General features: G+C 47.3%; 1 protein-coding gene across 3 annotated transcripts; it reads left to right on the top strand.

The window, feature by feature from the left end:
• The first annotated feature begins 128 nt into the window (after nucleotides 1–128).
• Nucleotides 129–11654, top strand: TAB1 (TGF-beta activated kinase 1 (MAP3K7) binding protein 1). 3 transcript variants are annotated; one of them, XM_028747140.2, is made up of 11 exons: nucleotides 129–264; nucleotides 3143–3279; nucleotides 3575–3728; nucleotides 3935–4021; nucleotides 4988–5126; nucleotides 5458–5571; nucleotides 7517–7628; nucleotides 7741–7885; nucleotides 9158–9380; nucleotides 9810–9966; nucleotides 10884–11654. In XM_028747140.2, exons 1-11 carry the CDS (start codon nucleotides 232–234, stop codon nucleotides 11089–11091), a joined length of 1509 nt encoding a protein of 502 aa, XP_028602973.2. In that variant the 5' UTR covers nucleotides 129–231; the 3' UTR covers nucleotides 11092–11654. The 3 variants fall into 3 exon arrangements, with proteins under 3 accessions (XP_028602973.2, XP_028602971.2, XP_077791083.1); XM_028747138.2 differs by lacking the exon at nucleotides 129–264 and adding an exon at nucleotides 2072–2158; XM_077934957.1 differs by lacking the exon at nucleotides 129–264 and adding an exon at nucleotides 2072–2158 and having other exon boundaries at nucleotides 9158–9391; nucleotides 10884–11039.
• The last annotated feature ends 6944 nt before the right edge of the window (nucleotides 11655–18598 follow it).

Genomic DNA, 18598 nt, shown 5'->3' with positions numbered 1-18598 from the left:
CCTGACACAGAACGACTTCCATCAAGTGGGGAAGAAGATGGGAGAGTCAGTCGCCTGCGATGCCTCCCTCTGTCCTCCTGGGGGCGCTGTGACCGAGTTTTTTGTGTTTTCTTTTTGGCGCGACGCTACGCTTCCTGTCCACCCGACGGACGCTCTCGCCCCTTCCTCTCGCCTGCTCCTCCTCTCCCTTGCCAGGGGAAGGGCGGAGGTTGATGTTGCTTCTGCGTAAAGATGGCGGCGGCGAGGAGGAGTCTCCTGCAGAGCGTGAGCAGCCGAGCCTGTTCTAGGGGGGCGCTATGGGCGGGAGCTCTCCGGGGCCAAGGGGAGGGCTCGGGGCCCCTGGGCTCCCCTCTCGAGGAGGCGGCTCCCGTCTTGGGAGCACAAGGCGAGGGTGGTAGCCTGGGAGCGAGAGAGGGAGGGTGCGAGAGGTGGGTTCGTGTACCTGTGCAAAGCAGGCATGGGGAGCCTGTGGCCCTCCAGGTGTTTTGGGACTCCAGCTCCCATCAGACCCAGCCAAAATGCCACATGGAGAGGTATGGTGGGAGCTGTAGTCCACCAGCCTGTGGAGGGCAAGGTGCAAAGAAAGAGGCGTGTTGCTCTCTTGCCAGAGCCAAAGGAAAACAGGGCGCCTTGTGCCTTTAATAACGAGATCAAGGGAAGGTATTTGGGACAGGTGCAGCTCACAACGGGAGCATTGGAAAAAAAGCTGCACTTGTCGGACACTCTCTGCAACACGGTGATATAAGTTCTGCTCTCCTCTGCTTCTGGTTAACCGGCTCCAGGGATGGGAGACCTATGACCCTCCAGAAGTTGTTGGACTCCCATCACCCCCTCCATCCCCAGTGCCAGCATGGCCCATGATGGGAGCTGTGGTCCCCACAAAATGGGCGAGGCAGGGGGACAGGTTCTTCATCCCTCTCCTGTTCCCTCTACCATCATCATTAGCACCACTAGGTGTAGGATGGGTGTAAGGATGCCAGTGCCAAACTCCTAAAGGGCTTGTTGAGTTGCATAGAAGAAGTAATTTCTTCAGAGGCTGCTGCTTTTCCAGTTGCCATACCGTGATGGGGAAAAGCTGCCCCTGGGAAAATTTGCTCAGCCTGGGGTTTGAGACTGGCAACTCAAGATGTGTGTTGGGGGGGGGGGGGGACACTGTTGTAAGTCAGAAGTTAATGGTCCCCAGATAGGAAGTTTGTGGTTGTATTATTTGTCAATATGTATCTGAGAGGAGCAGAGAGAGGTGGTTTCCACAATTTCTGATGTTTTGATCAGCAGAAGGTGTCTCCTTGAGGGGAATACGCTCTTCCTTTCCTCATTTTTTTTGTGGTAGGGAAAGGAGGGCATAATAGAAGAATTGAAATCAAAGCGTGATGCCCACAAGATGTGCTTATTTAATAACGAGATGGTCCTCACCATTCCCATATGCTTTGCTCAAGTCCCCTTGCCTGTGACCTCTCATCTGTCTACACTCCAGAAAAGGATCACAGTAGGGTTCCTGAGGACTGCATGGGGTACCCCAGCATATCTGTGCACTGGTGCCTGTCCAACTTTGTACCAGCTTTTCAGAGCCCCTCTTTCAAATTTGTGGAGTAATGCTAAAATATTGATCCTAAAGCAAATGTATGTGCGACTCTGTGTCTCCTGAATGTACAGAGAGAATTGTGCAGGTGTTTCCAACCCAACCCAGTGTGGCCCACCAGACTGAATGCATTCCTCAGCTATGTATGGCAGTCTGTCAGAACCTAGATCAGGGAGCCCAAATTTATGTTCACTGCCATCCTTACAGGGTTTAGTTGGACTTTGGAGAGCCAATGAACTAAGGAGATTTTCCCCTTCCCAATAGATGTAGGGAGGAAAGCGGAGACACATTTATTGGCTTGCTAGATAGAAGACTGAGATTTACCTTGCAAGCAATTTTTGAGTCTCATGGCTAGATCTTTTGGATTTAGTGGGCCTTGGAAAACAGTGTTTCTTAAATCCCTGGTGAGCCACAGTACAAGGTGGGATGTGTTCATTTAGTGGGGTGTGCAGACCTTTTTCAGATGTTGGCTTTCCTCAGCAAGTCTTTCCATGGATGACCAGCATAATGACATGCCAAACATCCACATGCGAGCAGGAAATTGGGCCACTCTGCATCCCAATCACTGCTGGTCCAAAGGTACTAAAAAGATTAGTATGTAGAGACAGTAACGGTTGTGCAAAATCAGTGACAGTAACTCCAAACCCATGCAAAACAGGTACCTCTTGTACAAAATTCTTCCTATGATGCTTCTGGGGAAACTGATATCTGGATGACCCCTTGTAGTCCATAGTTCTGTAGAAGGACAGAGTGATGTCACTTCTTCCACAGACCATGTATAAGTACAGAGGGATAGTACAAGCTCCCTACTGCGGGGGTGAGGGACCTTTGGCCCTCCAGATGTTGCTGAACTACAGCTCCCATAAGCCTTGACTATTGGCTGTGCTGGTCAGGGTTGAAGGGAGATGTCGTTCAGCAATATCTGGAGGGCCAAAGGTTCCCCACCCCTGCTGTACTGGGAAAGGAATGTTACCCTTTCCCCTTGCAGAGAGAGCTGGTTTACATCCCCTGCTGCTCTGTAAACAAGAGTTGTGGTGTCCTGAAAGGCAGCTGTTTAGAAGGCACAAGGAAAGTGTTCAGAAATATGTACCAAAATAATCCGAATTATGCACAGAGAAGCATTTATGTGGCAAGAAAGCTTTACTTCTCTAGATACAGTCATTAAAATGCATCAAATGTATCTGGCTTTGCTCTGCAGAACCAGCTATGTATCTGAAATATGTTTCACGCATCTTTTGGAACCTAATGCTAGATGAATTTTGTGTGTGCTTAATTTGTGGGGAGAGGTATGAGTGAAGGAGGACAAGGAAACTGGGTTAGCAAAGAAGTAGCAGGAGGAGAAGAAGTGTGGGCAGGTAAAATAAAGTATATAACTGAATAAAAAAAGAAAGGCAGCAAAGGGATCAGCTGCAAGTGGGAAAGGGGACTCAGTAAGAGATTGTCAGCTATCTTAAAGTAGCACCCTAATTGGGAGGCTAACTCTTCAGCGGATGTACAGTCATTATCCTTGTGGCTTTTGCTGGAAGAAGTTCATTGGGGCTTCTTTCTTACTCTGTTATCCAGGAGCAGCAACCAAGTTGGACAGATGACTTGCCTCTCTGCCAGCTCTCCGGTGTGGGTTCAGCTCCTAACCGTTCCTATACCACAGATGGAAAGGGGACAGAAATTCACCCCTTAGAGGATAACTGGCTGAAATTCAGGTAAGCAGCCTGTAGATTTGGGTGGAGCAGGGCAACAGAAATAATGGCATTCATTCAACAAGCCCACTTTAACCCAGCAATATTTTTTGTAGGGGAGGCCAAACTCCCATCAGCCCCAGTTAGTATGACCAATTTGTCAATGATGATGAGAGGCGTATTTCTGCAACACCTGCAGGGCATCACATTAGAAACTCCTAATTTATTGAATGACCTGTGGGCCAGGTTTTTACTCCCAGACCACAGGCTGAATGCCATGCCTTTAACTGTCCCTTCCCATCCTGACCCTTTTTGGCAGGAGTGAAAATGACTGCTACCTCTATGGGGTCTTCAATGGTTATGATGGCAACCGGATCACCAATTTTGTGGGGGAAAGACTCTCTGCAGAGCTCCTGTTGGGCCAGCTGAATGCAGACCATGATGATGCTGATGTGCGCAGAATACTGCTGCAGGTAATGGAGTTTTTTCTTTGGGAAAAATCAGTCATAAATTGGTACTTGTTGTTGTAATTAAAAGCTCCTGAGTGGTTTGTAAAACATGCAAAGTTTTGATGTTTTATGCAGGGAGAAATAAGTGTGGGAGATTCTGTGTAGTTAGCAGTTCAAAGCTTCTGTTCTAATACACAATTTTGTGTTGCCTACCTTCTGGGCCTCCTCAGGCTTTTGATGTGGTGGAAAGGAGTTTCCTGGAGTCCATTGATGATGCACTAGCAGAGAAGGCCAGCCTCCAGTCCCAGCTGCCAGAGGTAACTTCTCTTCCTAGCCTTAAGGAAACGTCATTGAATTCAGGAAGCGGTAACAGTGCATTTCCTTCTTGGAAGGACCTTGGAGCCTGCTGAACGAATTTGAAAGTGTGTGTTGGGAGGCAGGTGGCAGCAGAACAGGCTTAGTCCCATTTGCAGCATTTCATGTTTCAAACTCCCACCTTCATTGGTGCTTTTTGAAGAATTGGTGGTGGTCTCGGAAATACTTAATGGCAGAGAGGCATTGGGACCTGCCAGAGTTGATGTGGCTCCTGCAGTCTGGGGTGAGAAACAGTGCAGTGAACCTAATCTGTTCATTTTGCACTATAGGCACTAAACTGCATCCTTGTACTGCTCGCTGAATAATACAGAAGGGATACCACTCCTTTGGTTTCCTGGTTTCAAAATCACTAAAGTGAATTTCAGTCCCCACTTCACCTATAAAGCGTGCCTGTATGGCGAGAGAAAAAATCCTTTCACAACCCTGATGAAAGTATTTTAAGGAGTGGCTGATCTATGTTCAATGAATTACGTTCTGTATTATTTAAGAGCAGGCATAGGCAAACTGCGGCCCTCCAGATGTTTGGGACTACAATTCCCATCATCCCTAACTAACAGGACCAGTGGTCAGGGATGATGGGAATTGTAGTCCCAAACATCTGGAGGGGCGCAGTTTGCCTATGCCTGTTTAAGAGTCATCTGCCTAGAGCTTGTCATGATGCTGTACAGCTGTTTTAATGTGGAAATGACAGACTCCTGCAGTACCTTAAAGGCTACTGCATTTGTTATGAGACCAGCTTTCGTAGACTAGTGCCCAGTTCACCAGATGCCTGAAACTGGCAGGTATCTATACACCTGGGTGGAGATGTGCAAAACGTGGGATCAAATGTTTTTGGTATGTCTAGAGAAGGCTTCAGAAATGCTGCACTGATAAATTTTTACACAGGCTTCCACAACCCTGTATTCTAGGGGGTGCCCCATCACCAGTTGCCTTCCCAGTACCAGAAAATCATGGAACGGCTGAAGGCTGTAGAAAAGGAGATCTCTGGAGGGGCCATGGCTATTGTGGCAGTCATCCTCAACAACAAGCTCTACATCGCCAATGTAGGTGTGTTCCTCTTCAATGCCGTTTTTGATTTGGGCACTCCTGGTCACAGCACTGAAGGATGAAGAGTTAGAGCAGTTGCATCTGGGTTACTTTAGCCTCCTTGTACAAGAGTAATGCTTCACTGACATCCTTACAGAGCCACTAAACCTAGTTGCCTGGGTAAATACAACAGGGAAAGCGGGAGAGATGAGACGCTGGCATTGACAAGCACCGCTTCCAGGTTTTGCTGGGGAGGGGTAGTACTGGGTTGCACTTAATAAGTGTATGTATTTCCTCAGGTGCCTCACTTGTCCCCCTTTCCACTTTTGCAAAATGCACTCCTTCTCCACAGGAACAAACAGGGCACTCTTGTGCAAATCTACAGTAGACGGCTTGCAAGTGACACAACTCAACATGGACCACACCACAGAGAATGACGATGAGCTCTTCCGCTTTTCGCAGCTGGGTGAGTGTTGCGTTCCTGGAGAAGCAGAGAAGTAAGTCTGGGAGAGGATGGGCCTTGGTGAGCCAACAGAGCAGGGGTGGCTTTAGCTGTGGCCCTCCAGATGTTATTGGGCCAGAACTTGCATCATTCGCAGCCAGTGTGGTCAAGGGTCAAGGAAGATGGGTGCTGCAGTTCCTTAATGTATGGAGGCCCATGGATTCCTCAACCGTGCAATAGAGAAAAGGCTGCCAGAGAGGAGACTTTTGTGGAGATTTCCCCACCTCTGTAGCACATCACTATCATTGGTGGCTTTTGTGTTTACCAAACACAGGAGTGTTTAAATGATTAAATTACAGTGTTAATGTCTCCTCTTCCCCATAACAGGGAATACATGCTGGATATCAGAAATGATCAATAACTGAGGGATGAGGTAGCTTTCTTATTTTTTCCTCATACTGAATCTGGGTGGGGACAAGAAAACAAAAAATAAAAATAAAAACTGACAAACAATATACAAAAATTTCAAAATTATATAAATAGATGTAATCAGCAACTAAACAATTCTCTTGTAAGGTAAACAAGCAAAACTACAGCAACAAACATTAATATTTCCAATTTAACTAACTTTCTAGGTAAAAACAAACAAAAAAATCTGTAGAAATTAAACAGCCAATGCTTTTACCAACAGTTCCCAACCCATCTTTTACTTGCAACAGCCCACTGACTCCAGCTCTGCCTCTGACACAAAGAGGGCCCCAAACTGTGGCTTTTGAGTAACTTAACCTCTTTAGCGCAGGCTCTCCAAACCACCCTGGCTTTCACGCTGAGCTGAGTGGTATGTATTGTTGCCCACAAGCATTGATTGCAAAAAAAAAAAACCCTCCCATGCCTTATCCACTGTAGCAACAGTCATGGCTTGTTGCGCATTAACTGCCCCCTAGAGGGCGAGCTGCTAATAATTGGTGCATGCTTCAAAATAGGACAGTGGCTTGCTCGCTGCCCTAATCAAGTTTTTTACTCTTCAAAATACTTGGCCACCTGCATCAGTTTTTTCACCAAACGGTTATGAAACCAGTTCTGTTGGAATCCTTGTCCGAACTGAAATCCTGCTGAGGCCCATAATGCAATAGGGGGCTCACCAAGGAGAGCCCTCCAAACTTTCTTCTCTTCACCATTGCAGCCAACTAGCACAGCTGCATCACACTGTAGTGGAGCTGTGAATGCTACTGCTTGCTTGCTTATTGGCTTTCTGCAGCACTGTAACAGGGGGGCTGTAAAGAGTGTCTTGCCCATGTTCCCTCCCAAACCTAGAGCCAGCACTGCAGCAGACTCTTCTGGCACCTTAAAAAGTAACGAGTTTTTAATAGCATAAGCTTTCATGAACTAGATGTCAGATGCAAGACATGTAATCCTCTGTTGACATGGGTGTAGGAAAATAAAATTATTATTATTTTTACATGAGATCTACCTGTTGACTGAGGGTAACTCATCCTGCACTGTATTCCCAAAGAAAGCTTATGCCAAGATCCTGGTTGATACGGAATCATTCTCATAGCGACTTTAGTTATGAGTCCAGTGCCTATTAAAGAAATTGAGATTCTTTCTTCCAAGGAAGATCTGTGACACAGTAGAGTTGAGTGCAGTGGGGATTCATCTGGCTGGCTGTCTAATTCTGTTTTTGCCAAGTGTAAAAGATCTCAGGCTGCATCAATGCACCCTGACCACTTCTGAATGCGTGCGCAGACTTCCTTTCTTGTGTGAATATATTACAGATGAAAAGCTCCTCACTGTCCTCCATTCCTTAGTTGAGTTTATTCTGTCTTCCCTCATTCATCCTCTTTTTGTTTCAGTCAAAATGCCTGTTTAGCTGGGGGTGGGGTGGGCTTCCTCTTCTTGCCTTGGAAAGTAACTAAAGGACACATTTAGCATCTGCCCTGAAGTCAGTGAGCTGATTCTTTATCTGCAGGTTTGGATGCAGCAAAAATAAAACAAGTAGGAACCATATGCGGGCAGGAGAGCACCCGGCGCATCGGGGATTATAAAGTCAAATATGGCTATAGTGATATTGAACTGCTGAGGTGAGGCAAGACCCAATACTTGGTCTTACTTTCCTTTCCTGTCTTTGCTTTTGGAGACATAGCTGTCTCTGTCGCTCTGTCCAGTACTAACCTAGTTCTTCTCCCTTTGCAGTGCTGCGAAATCTAAGCCAATCATAGCAGAGCCTGAAATCCACGGAGGGCACCCACTCGATGGAGTCACGGGCTTTCTGGTTCTGATGTCAGAAGGGCTCTACAAAGCTCTGGAAGCAGCTCATGGGCCTGGGCAAGCCAATCAGGTAAGAGTGCCAGAGCAGCTTTAAATTGGCCTTGGAATCCTGTGCAGGTCTTCAGGTTGACTCTGTCTAAACAGCGTACTGAGATGCACCCATCATTAGATTTGAAATTTGCCGCAGAGTGTTTGAGCTCTCTGTGCTCATAGGCCCCTCTGGGTAGCCCTAGGCTACAGAGATGCGCAAGGCTAATAATACATAAAATCTGTTGTGCAGGAGAAGGCCAGAGAGGTGAAGAGGATTCCTAGGGACAACTTTTTTCAGGGAAGTGAAATCATGTTCCTGCAGAAAATGTTCCCTCTACTTTCCATCTCCGCTGCCCCAGTCAATGGCTCTGCCACTAGGTGCTGGTCTGCCTGCTGCATCTATTGAACATTAATCCAATAGCTGAAATATGGGATTCCCTTCTGTAGGAGTCAGTGACAGACACCAACTTGGAAGGCTTCAAAAGAGGTTTAGACAAATTTATGGAGGAAGATACGTCTGTCAATAACTACTAGCCACAGAGGCTATGTTCTGCCCCCACAGTTGGAGGCTGGATGCCTCTGGATGCCAATTGCCGGAAATCACAGGTGGGGGGAACGTTTTGGACTTCCCGTAGGCATCTGATTGGCCACCTTGAGAATGCTGGGCTTTTGGCATGATCCAACTCCTGATCTTCCGTTCTTATCCTTACATTCAAGTCCACCATAAAAAACTGCAGGCTTCTCCTTTCCTTCACTTCCAGTTGCAGGACAGGGAACGTCCTCCGTAGTATTTATTTAATGCTGCTTTAACCTCCCCCCAAAAAAGCAAATGTAAAAGTTGCAACCCACAAGGGTGGACGTGAAAGCCTCCTGTAGGAATGCAATGAATGCCTTCACCATTTAAACACAATGCATCTTTCAAGTAGCCGAACAAAGGCACCCTAGAGGGTGACGTGTTGCAGCCTTTCCCCTAAGGCTGATTACTTGGGTGCCCTTCAGATGTTCTCCCAGCTGTTTGGGAGATGCTTATCCATCAGAAGCTTCCAAGCAGCTTCTGTGAGAATATTTGAAGGGCCCATGCACATGGTCAGGGCCACATTGCATGGTTCTTCCCCATGGAATCAGTCAGCACAGACTTGCTCCACCTGGTAGGATGCCACTTCCATGGCTGACACCTGCCCCAGTCAACCGGGCGGTTGGGTCCTTTAAACATTAGCCCAGCTGCGCAGGGCCTGCTTCTGTACATGGCTGGGAGAACATCTGAAGCAGCAGCTCCAGTTTCCCCACCCCTGGCAACTCTTTCTCTTTCTAGGAGATTGCAGCCATGATTGCCACAGAGTTTGCCAAACAAAGCTCACTGGATTCCGTGGCTCAAGCAGTCGTGGATCGAGTGAAGCGCATTCACTGTGACACATACGCCAGCGGTGGGGAACGGTCCAAGTTCTGTGCTCGGCATGAGGACATGTCGCTGCTGGTGAGGAATTTCGGGTACCCGCTGGGTGAGATGAGCCAGCCCACACTGACTCCGACGCAAGGTATGGGGGAGGTCAGTGTACTTGTATGGGAGAGGGCGCAAGGCAGATCAAAACTGTTCCGTCCAACTGTGTGTGTGACAGATAGATAGGCAGACAGGTGTGCCTGCGTTTATGGTGAGCTTGTGGGTGCTGTATTTGTAGTCTCTCTCTCTCTCTCTCTCTCTCTCTCTCTCTGTGTGTGTGTGTGTGTGTGTGTGTGTATATGGATGGATGCTTGGGTATATTGGCCATGCTCTTTATTTGCATGTGGCCCTCGGGGATGACTGAGCCTTAATGAGTCAGAAAAGATTCACCATCCTTGTCTTGGAGAGTGATCTTTGTCCTTGATGCTCCAGGAAATTCTTCCCACTTGTAGAGTGACAGAGGTATGGAGTTTTCTGAGAATCTTGGCCTTCCTAGTGCTTACAATGTTTTATTCTGCATGTTCAGGAGGTCGAGTTTATCCTGTGTCGGTGCCGTACTCCAGTGCCCAGAACACAAGCAAGACCAGCGTTACACTATCCCTTGTCATGCCATCCCAGGGTCAGATGGTCAACGGCGCCCACAGTAGCTCCACGTTGGATGAAGCCACGCCCACCCTCACAAAGTAAGTGCCCCTTGCTCAGCCCAGCTGTCCTTTTGCCCTCCTTTTTGCTGGAGGCAACATTCCACTTCCCTTGTTAGCTGCTTCTTAGGCCTAGCCGTTTCACTTTTAAACCCGCATGGTAGGGGCAGGCAGTCTGTGGTCCAATGGCCTAATCTCAGAAACCCTCTTTAGATGATGAGCAAGAGTGTTCTGTCCCTTCACCTTGAAAACATAACCAGGTCATTCATATCGGACAAAGCTCAGCTAAGAACAAGCCTTTTAGCTGCTCCCCAGAGAAAGAGTGGGTTGCCCAGAAAAATAGAGCAATGGTACTGCTCTTGGCTGATTTTAAGTGCTTCCTCCTTTGGCTGTTCAGGGATAGGGACAAAAATATGAGCATGCAAAAAAAAAAAAAAAAAAAAGACCCACCCAGTATAGTTGTAGAATGAAAAATCAAATCTATTAGCAGCATTTGCTGAAAGTTCCTCTTCATCATTATAAAAAAGCAGACGTGGCTTGGATAAGAAAGGAGGAACTTCTGTGTGTTACACACAGGTGCAAGATGAGAGGCTTTTATTGGTAGACTGTATATGCATTTACATTTTTAATGCCCTCTTCACACTTAAAGATGTTCTCAGTGGGTGCCTCAAGCCTGCATTTTGCAGCTTTGTGTACTGATACAGGTGCTCACATCAGGCAACAGGGATTGTCTGTGACGCTTTGTGACAGCCTTCGTCTACCTGGGCCCTCCCCATGATGTCGGACTGCAACTCCCGTCAGCTCCAGCCAGCATGGCTAAAGATCAGGGATGATGGGAGTTGTAGTCCAACAACATCTGGAGGGCTGCAGATTCCCCAGAGTTGAGGGGAGAGGCCTCAGGTTGCATTTGCTGTGTCATTTGTGCTGACTGAAGGTTGCTTCTCTCTCCCTCCCTGCAGTCAAAGCCCAACAGTGACCCTCCAGTCTACCAACACTCACACCCAGAGTAGTAGCTCCAGCTCAGATGGGGGCCTCTTCCGTTCTCGCCCTTCCCACTCCCTCCAGCCGGATGAAGATGGGCGTGTGGAGCCCTACGTGGACTTTGCAGAATTCTACCGCCTCTGGAACATGGACCACAGTGAGCAGGGAGCACTCACCGTCCAATAATGCGCAGAGACCAATCCCTCTAAACCCCTTTCAGGTGGGGGGAAATGGAGCCTGGCAAGGCAGGGACAGTTCACCGCCCGACAGCCCACCTTCTGCCATTAAGGGATGAGGTTAATGCTGGGACTGGTCGCTCATAGCATTTGTTTCTTTTCAACTTGTCAGGGCATGTTAACACGTCCCTTTTCTAAAGGTCCCTTCCACTGTGAAACCTTGTGGGCATTAGAGAGGGTTGTGGCCAACCTCTCCTGCACCTCCAGTATTACAGACAGCTGCTCTGTTGCGGAGAAGATGACAACTCAGATGTCTGGCAGGAGAGGTACTTTGTGTGCATATAAGCTGCTGCTGGAGATTTAGGTGTGCCTCATGATACTGATGTGTTAAGTCGATGAAAGATACCTCTGTTCTGCAGAATAAATGGTAACTTATAGCAAATGCTCTGGCCTTTTATGTGATGTGAGTTTAAGAAATGGTATTAACCTCAGCTACCTAAGTTTTTAGTTGCCTTTGGGGCCCAAGACCTAGATGGAACAGGGCAGGCAGGCAGACACAAACATGCGCAGACAGCTCCTCTAATGCATCATCTACAGGTGATCCAAATGTCATTTCCAGTTGTTAGAAACAAACATGGAAGGTGGGGGTTTTGTCTTCTGCTTTGGTACCCAAGATGCCACAGCCACTGTTAAATGCTTCCTTTTGTATCCAAGATCACAGTCGGGTGAAACAGGCAACATTAGAAAGATTTGGAGCCAGATCTAACCTCTCTGCCTCCTATCTGGGTGTCCAGAAGATTCTCCTGACTTCCTTTGAAGAAGTGGCATGTTTTTCCCCATCATCATAAACAGGTTTTGGAAATGCTTTGTTGCTCTCAGACAGTCATCACGTAAGAATTCCTTCTGGGAAAGCAGCTTAGCAGACCCACCATGCATGCATGCTAACAGGAAAAACGGCAACAGAGGGCTACTGTTGTAGACTTCATGGCACCAAGTGCCCTGGGCTCCTCTGGACGAAAGAGCAGGATATAAATTTCATTATAAATAAAACAGTTTTAATTTTTTCTTAGAGTTTCTAAACTGCTGTTAATTTTCTTTGCTGGTTCTATTCTGGTTTGTTTTACAAGGTGTTTGGTTTTTTTAAAGAATCTTAGATTTTCATTATTCTTTGTGTTTTACGGTTCTTACCTTTACTGCAGAGGTGCCTAGCCTGCACCCCTTCAGATGCCATCAATTGACCCCAAGAGCCACAGCCAGCATGACCAAGGGTTAGGGATGATGGGAATTGTAGTCCAGCAACATCTGGAGAGATGCAGGTTTCCTGTACCTCCTTTACTGTAACTGCCCAGAGAACTTTTGTTACTGGATGATGTGGAAGTGTCGCAAAAAAAAAAGAGCTAAATTTAACTGCAACGAAACCCAACCAACTTTGTGCATCTCGCAGAAAGGTGAGGCCAGAAGGAGAAAGCGCCAGGAGGTGGCACTAGCAAAATATGCTGAAGCTGGATTCGATGCAGTTTACAGGAAGGCTGGAGGTTGCTTTAGCAACACCTGCCTGGAACACTGGGGAGAGTGGGTGTTTTTGGACTGGGATCAGGAATATTCTGATAAGCAGCACGTGCTGCAGGGTCAGGATCACACGAGTGGGCTGGACTCCCACATTGTGGCAATGTGCAAGAGCAACATGCCCTCAGTGCCTGCGTGGGTGGCAGTTCCTGCGAGTGGCAAATACGGACGCAGTTGGCCGCACCTTACTAAACTTGGACTAGCCCCAACGCTTTGGCTCACGGCCTCTGACTGCTTTCGCTGACTCAGTCCGGGTGAGAAATCCGCTCCACTGCCTCTCCTGAATGGTACAGGGACAGCTGGGTGGAGCCAAGCATCCCTTTGCGAATTCTTTGGAACCCAAGGGGGGAAGTGGGCTTGAGCAATGTGCTGAAGCAAGCAGGGTTCCAAACAGCAAGGCAGCGAGGGCTGAGCCCATGGATTGACCCACCGTCAGATTGAGCCATCTTGGTGTGTGACCCTCAGGGTCAAATGAAAAGGTGAATTGTTAAGGAGGAGGGTTGTGCAACTTGGGGTTTGCTATAATTAAAAGCTAAGCCGTAACCAAGGCTAAACTGCTTAACCTGTTGCATTTCCAAGGTGCACTCTCCTGTGCATTCTCTCCACTCTCAGAGACCAGAAATGGTCATTGCATTAACTGAAAATTTAGGGGTGCAGCTCTTGAAGGACAGCAGAGCAAGTGCTTGTTCATGGATGCACAGGCTGTAGTGTCAGTTTCAGCACATGAATCTTGTGACAATCAAGCCGCCCCACCCCAGGAAAGTTTTCTAGCTATCTAATGTCACTGAAGGCCCTACAATGCTATGCTAAGCCCAAAAGTTCCAGATTATGAACCACCATTGTTGGTGGATTGGACAGATGGATAGAAGCTGAAACAGAAGAATGTAAAAAGAGTCCCTGTTGAATCAGGCCAAAGGCCTATCTACTTCAGTGTCCTGTTCTCACAATGGGCAACCAGGGGCCTAGATGGAACCCACAAGTAGGGCATGTTGCATTCAGCCTGCTGTGTTCCTTAGCAGGATATGGTAAAGGTAAAGGGACCCCTGACCTTTAGGTCCAGTTGTGGCCGACTCTGGGGTTGCGGCGCTCATCTCGCTTTATTGGCCAAGGGAGCCGGCGTACAGCTTCCGGGTCATGTGGCCAGCATGACTAAGCCGCTTCTGGCGAACCAGAGCAGCACACAAAAATGCTGTTTACCTTCCCGCCAGTTTACCTATTTATCTACTTGCACTTGGACGTGCTTTCAAACTGCTAGGTTGGCAGGAGCAGGGACCGAGCAATGGGAGCTCACCCCGTCGTGGGGATTCGGACCGTCGACCTTCTGATCGGCAAGTCCTAGGCTCTGTGGTTTAACCCACAGCGCCACCCGCGTCCCTAGCAGGATATGGTACATTACAGGAATTCCCAGGTAGAGAATTTGCTGCTGGGATCCACCAGCTGCCACTGTGTGGCCCTTTAGATCAGGAGGCAGTGGTGGAAAGCTCCCACAGACACCACTGGGGGTGTTCCTCCCATTGCAAACAGCAGGCATGGAAGGGGAGATTTCAATCAAGACTCCCATGGGTACAATTATTATAGCTCCCCTCCCTTCCTGCCATGGTTCAGATTTGATTTGGCCCCTTCCCGCGCAGGCAATTTGTTTTTAAAATAAAGCAACTGCAAGGGTAGACTATGACAAATGTTAAGTTTAAGGCTTAATTCCAGTTTGGATATGAATTTTCTGGGTGGCCTTCCCTGAGCCATCTTATTTATGGTTCTACATCAATAAGAAGGCATAGCGACCGCGCAGATGAGTCACTCAGTTGCCTTAAAGGTAAACTATACAACAACTGCAAAGCATTAAAAAAAAAACTGGGACAGAAATTGTTAACGAACATGACAGATTATCTGTGTTTAGCAATTTAAATATTCTACTTCCTCAAACTTCTAGGTCACTTTTCCGGACTTGCATATTTATTTCCTTCTTTGCTTACTCGCTCTGTTTAGCAGACGCCCCATAAAAATTGTTCCTAGGATGATGTACAGACATAAAAGAATAAAATAAAAGCACAGTTCTGCAGGAATGACCCAAGTGACTCACAGAGAATCCTGGAGACATTTCTGTCTTGTGTGCTGTGACCAATCACCTCTTTGCCCAGCTGGACAAGTCCCTCCCACCTGCCTCTCGGTACAGAGGAATATGTTTTACCAAATTAGCATTTTGCCTAGTCTCCATCTCCATAGTTTTCTACCACAATTTCTGCTTACACTGATGATGGGCTACAGATTTCTGTAAAAGAATAAATTTGAAGTTGAATTCTATCAGCTGCACCAGTGGGGAAGAGCTTTCCAATATGGAGAGATACGAGTATGCATGTGGCTTTCATTGAATTCTGGCTTGTTTTCTTTTGCTGCCAAACTTCTTAAAATTGGTATTATACAGGCTCCAGATGTTTTCACACATGCATGCTTCACCAACAATGATCAATCACACTACAGTGCAGGCTTTGTAGACTGCAACTGATGCAGTTTGTTACTGAACATATAAAATTAGCAAACATGAAACCAGCCTAATTGCAGAAAAAGCAACTTTGGTATAGTAGAAAACCCATAATACACCACAATTGTGGAGGAACAACAAATGCATGAACTCTGCTTATTGTCAGATAGCAGTGCAGAGGAGATCAGCCAGAATCTGATGGAAGCCATACAGATGCCAGTATGATTTAGATAAACCATTTTAATTCCTTACTTTATACCAGAACTCACCAACAACCCTGTTACCTTTCCCTGGCCCATGTCCTGTCTACATTTGTCCTTGCCAAAAATACTGTGGAATCTTTGAAACCTCAAATATTGCTATCACGGTACGGTGTCTACTTACGCACCACCCAAAAAGGGAACAAAAGAGCTGCAGATCTGAATACAATTTACATCAGCTAATTTATAATTTATAATTTAAAGCAGAGACATCACCTTGCCAACAAAGGTCCATATAGTTAAAGCTATGGTTTTCCCATACATAGTAATGTATGGAAGTGAGAGCTGGACCATAAAGAAGGCGGATCACTGAGGAATTGATGCTTTTGAATTATGGTGCTGGAGGAGACTCTTGAGAGTCCCATGGACGGCAAGAAGATCAAACCTATCCATTCTTAAGGAAATCAGCCCTGAGTGCTCACTGGAAGGACAGATCCTGAAGCTGAGGCTCCAATACTTTGGCCACCTCATGAGAAGAGAAGACTCCCTGTGAAAGACCCTGATGTTGTGAAAGATGGAGGGCAGAAGGAGAAGGGGACGACAGAGGACGAGATGGCTGGACAGTGTTCTTGAAGCTACCAGCATGAGTTTGACCAAACTGCGGGAGGCAGTGGAAGACAGGAGTGCCTGGCGTGCTCTGGTCCATGGGGTCATGAAGAGTCAGACACAACTAAACGACTAAACAACAACAACAACAACAACAACAATGTATATTTATAGATGCAAATTTAGAAACTTCGTTATTATTTAAGTAAAAATATAATTCCTCCCATCATAGAAAACTGAGCAGGTGAGCTGTGTGCCTGCACAGTTTGCTCTCTAGATGCTAACCATTGATGGCAAACTTTTGAGGGTTTTTTATATTTCAATCTAATTTGGCCCAGCCAGCTGTTCAAACAGAGGATGCCTCCTACAGAAGACAGTCGCCTGCAAAGTAGGACAAATGGCCGCCCTGATTCAGAGCAATGTGTGCAAATTAAGATGTATTTAATGACATAATTTCTCTTGAGTGCAGATTGGCGATTACCTTTTCATAGAATTTGGATACCTTTCATACGGAAAAGTACCTCCTGTACCAGCCGCTCATTAGGTGTGTTGCTCATGTCTAATTAATGTGTCTTTATTTTTACTTTAGGCCAGTTCCCATTGAAATAAGGCAGCCAGTGATTAGCAGTTCCTGACAAGGTGCAAGAACTGTTAAAACACAGAAGGGAGGGAGGTCAGGCTGCACTCACCGCTTTGGCGTTATTGCCTGGTTTAGTAAATATAGGCATTAACGTAGCTGTAATACCAGCATGGGGGCCTGCGCTGATGTATTCATGCAGTGCCATGAGAAGGAGAAAGATCCCTTTCTTTAAATGCTACAGAAGGGTTTACAAATCGAAATAATGGGCCCACAGGGAGGGTGTGGGTGAGGTGTGGAAAACAGGATACCGTAAGTCTAGAGGTCCATGTTTTAATATCTTTCATTAGAGAGGTACAAGGAGAGACAGACAAAAGGAGCGATCAGATTTCCCAACACCATTCCAGACGTATCGGATATATATCACGGACGTAGGCGGGCGGACCCGAAACGACAATGCCATCCCGGGGAGTCCAGAACAAGGCCTCAAAATGCAACGTGATGAAACCCAACCCCGAGGAAAGATGAATGTCCTGCTCTGGAGGGTGGGGGGAGAAAAGGCCCAGCTGGGAGGTTGGGGACAGCTTTGCAAAGACTGTCAAGAATGTGCCAGTGAAATGGGGAGCACGCAGGCCAGCGCAGGTGCAGGAAGACAAGGAAACGGGCAGGACTTTCCATCGCCAACTAGCTTCATCGAGCAATGTCAAAACAGCCCAGTCGGTAACCTCAGGATGGTGTGGGGAGCAAGAGCAGGAGTGAGGTCGAATGCAGTTCTTCTGCTCTTCGGAATAAGGCCTGGAGTGGAAAAGGCGAGGGTGTGTGTGTGCAAATTGATATAAGGCTGGGAGATGGAGGCACTAAATGCCTGTAATTTAAAGCAGATGCGTCTGGAGGGGGACCTCAGCACAAAGATATATGCAATCTCAGAACACCTTGAGGGGCTGGGGGCTAGGCATAAATCAAGAAAAGTGATTGCTCCCAGACACACACATACACCCCTGGGTGGGTGGGGGTGGAGCATGAGGCTAAAAGAATAATGTGCCCAAAGCAATAACCATGTTGTGGGAATGTAGATATCTGAAGATGGATTATGAAAGTGGCTGGGACCCACTTTTAGATCCTGGAAGGGGGAAGGGCCTGTTCGCCCCAGTCTCCCTCTCAACCTGGTGAGCTCATCTCTGGAGTCCCCAGCTGCAGATCAAGCTGGGTCCCAAATCAAGCAGGGACTTGCCAACAAGCGGCTTCCTTTCCCCGTTGACCTTTGAGCAAATGTCAGCCCCATCACTTCAAGGTATGGATTTGCTGAGCTCAGGTAACGAGAGAGTGAATTCATTGTGGGGTGGGAGTCGTGTTGCTTCTCTTTTCTCTCGTTACCTTTTTTAAAAAAACTTGCCCTTCCTTCAGAGGTGAGCAGCATCTTCGCCTCAGTACAATCCTGCACCGAAGGTCCACCATGAGAGCTTCACGCCTGGCAAACGATTTGATCCTGGCTTTTCAGTGTACTCCCTTAATCACACTGCATGTCTGTTTTTGTTAGGAACTTGCCTCAGCACTGGTCCATCTAGTGCAGTTTTGTCTACATCCAGTCATTTGAAGTGTAGTTTTTTTTAAGGGCCCCTGTTCACCTCAGGAGAACTACAGTTCCCAGAGTCCCCTGTGGAAGAAGGAGCAACAGTTAAACCACTCTGAGAATTAGAGCTCCGTGAGAGGAACAGGGGTCTCTGAACAACTCTCAACACCCTTTAAAAAAAGACACTTTCCAGGATTTGGGGGGCGGGGGAGGCCTTGACTGTTTAAATGGGCATGGTACTGCTTTAAATGTCGAGTGCAGGTGGGCCATACGGGTGGCAACCATTTTGCATGGGGGTTCTGTTCCTGGCCCCCATGTGCGTCAGGAGCATGGAGAAGCCCACCCTCGTTCCATTCCACCCTGCCCCAATTCTGCCCTCTTCCTGGACCAAAAGGACCTGTATCAATTGGACGCACGCAGATGGTCACCACCTAGACTCTCATCTCTGTATAAGCTTTGTGCAAGCAAACCAGGAGGAGTGTTGTTTGGAACATCCACTACTCTCACGTATAGCATCTC

This window comes from Podarcis muralis, chromosome 10 (assembly GCF_964188315.1).
Source record: "Podarcis muralis chromosome 10, rPodMur119.hap1.1, whole genome shotgun sequence".
Classification (NCBI taxonomy): domain Eukaryota; kingdom Metazoa; phylum Chordata; class Lepidosauria; order Squamata; family Lacertidae; genus Podarcis; species Podarcis muralis.
The sequence above is the reverse complement of the archived record's forward strand: the minus strand, read 5'-3'. Positions and strand labels throughout refer to the sequence as shown.

Coding starts and splice junctions, on each gene's coding strand:
- TAB1 (XM_028747138.2), top strand. CDS start 2,075: ATGACCAGCATAATGACATGCCAAACATCCACATGCGAGCAGGAAATT. Junction 5,572..7,516: donor CTTCCGCTTTTCGCAGCTGG/GTGAGTGTTGCG, acceptor CTTTATCTGCAG/GTTTGGATGCAGCAAAAATA. Junction 9,381..9,809: donor CACACTGACTCCGACGCAAG/GTATGGGGGAGG, acceptor CTGCATGTTCAG/GAGGTCGAGTTTATCCTGTG.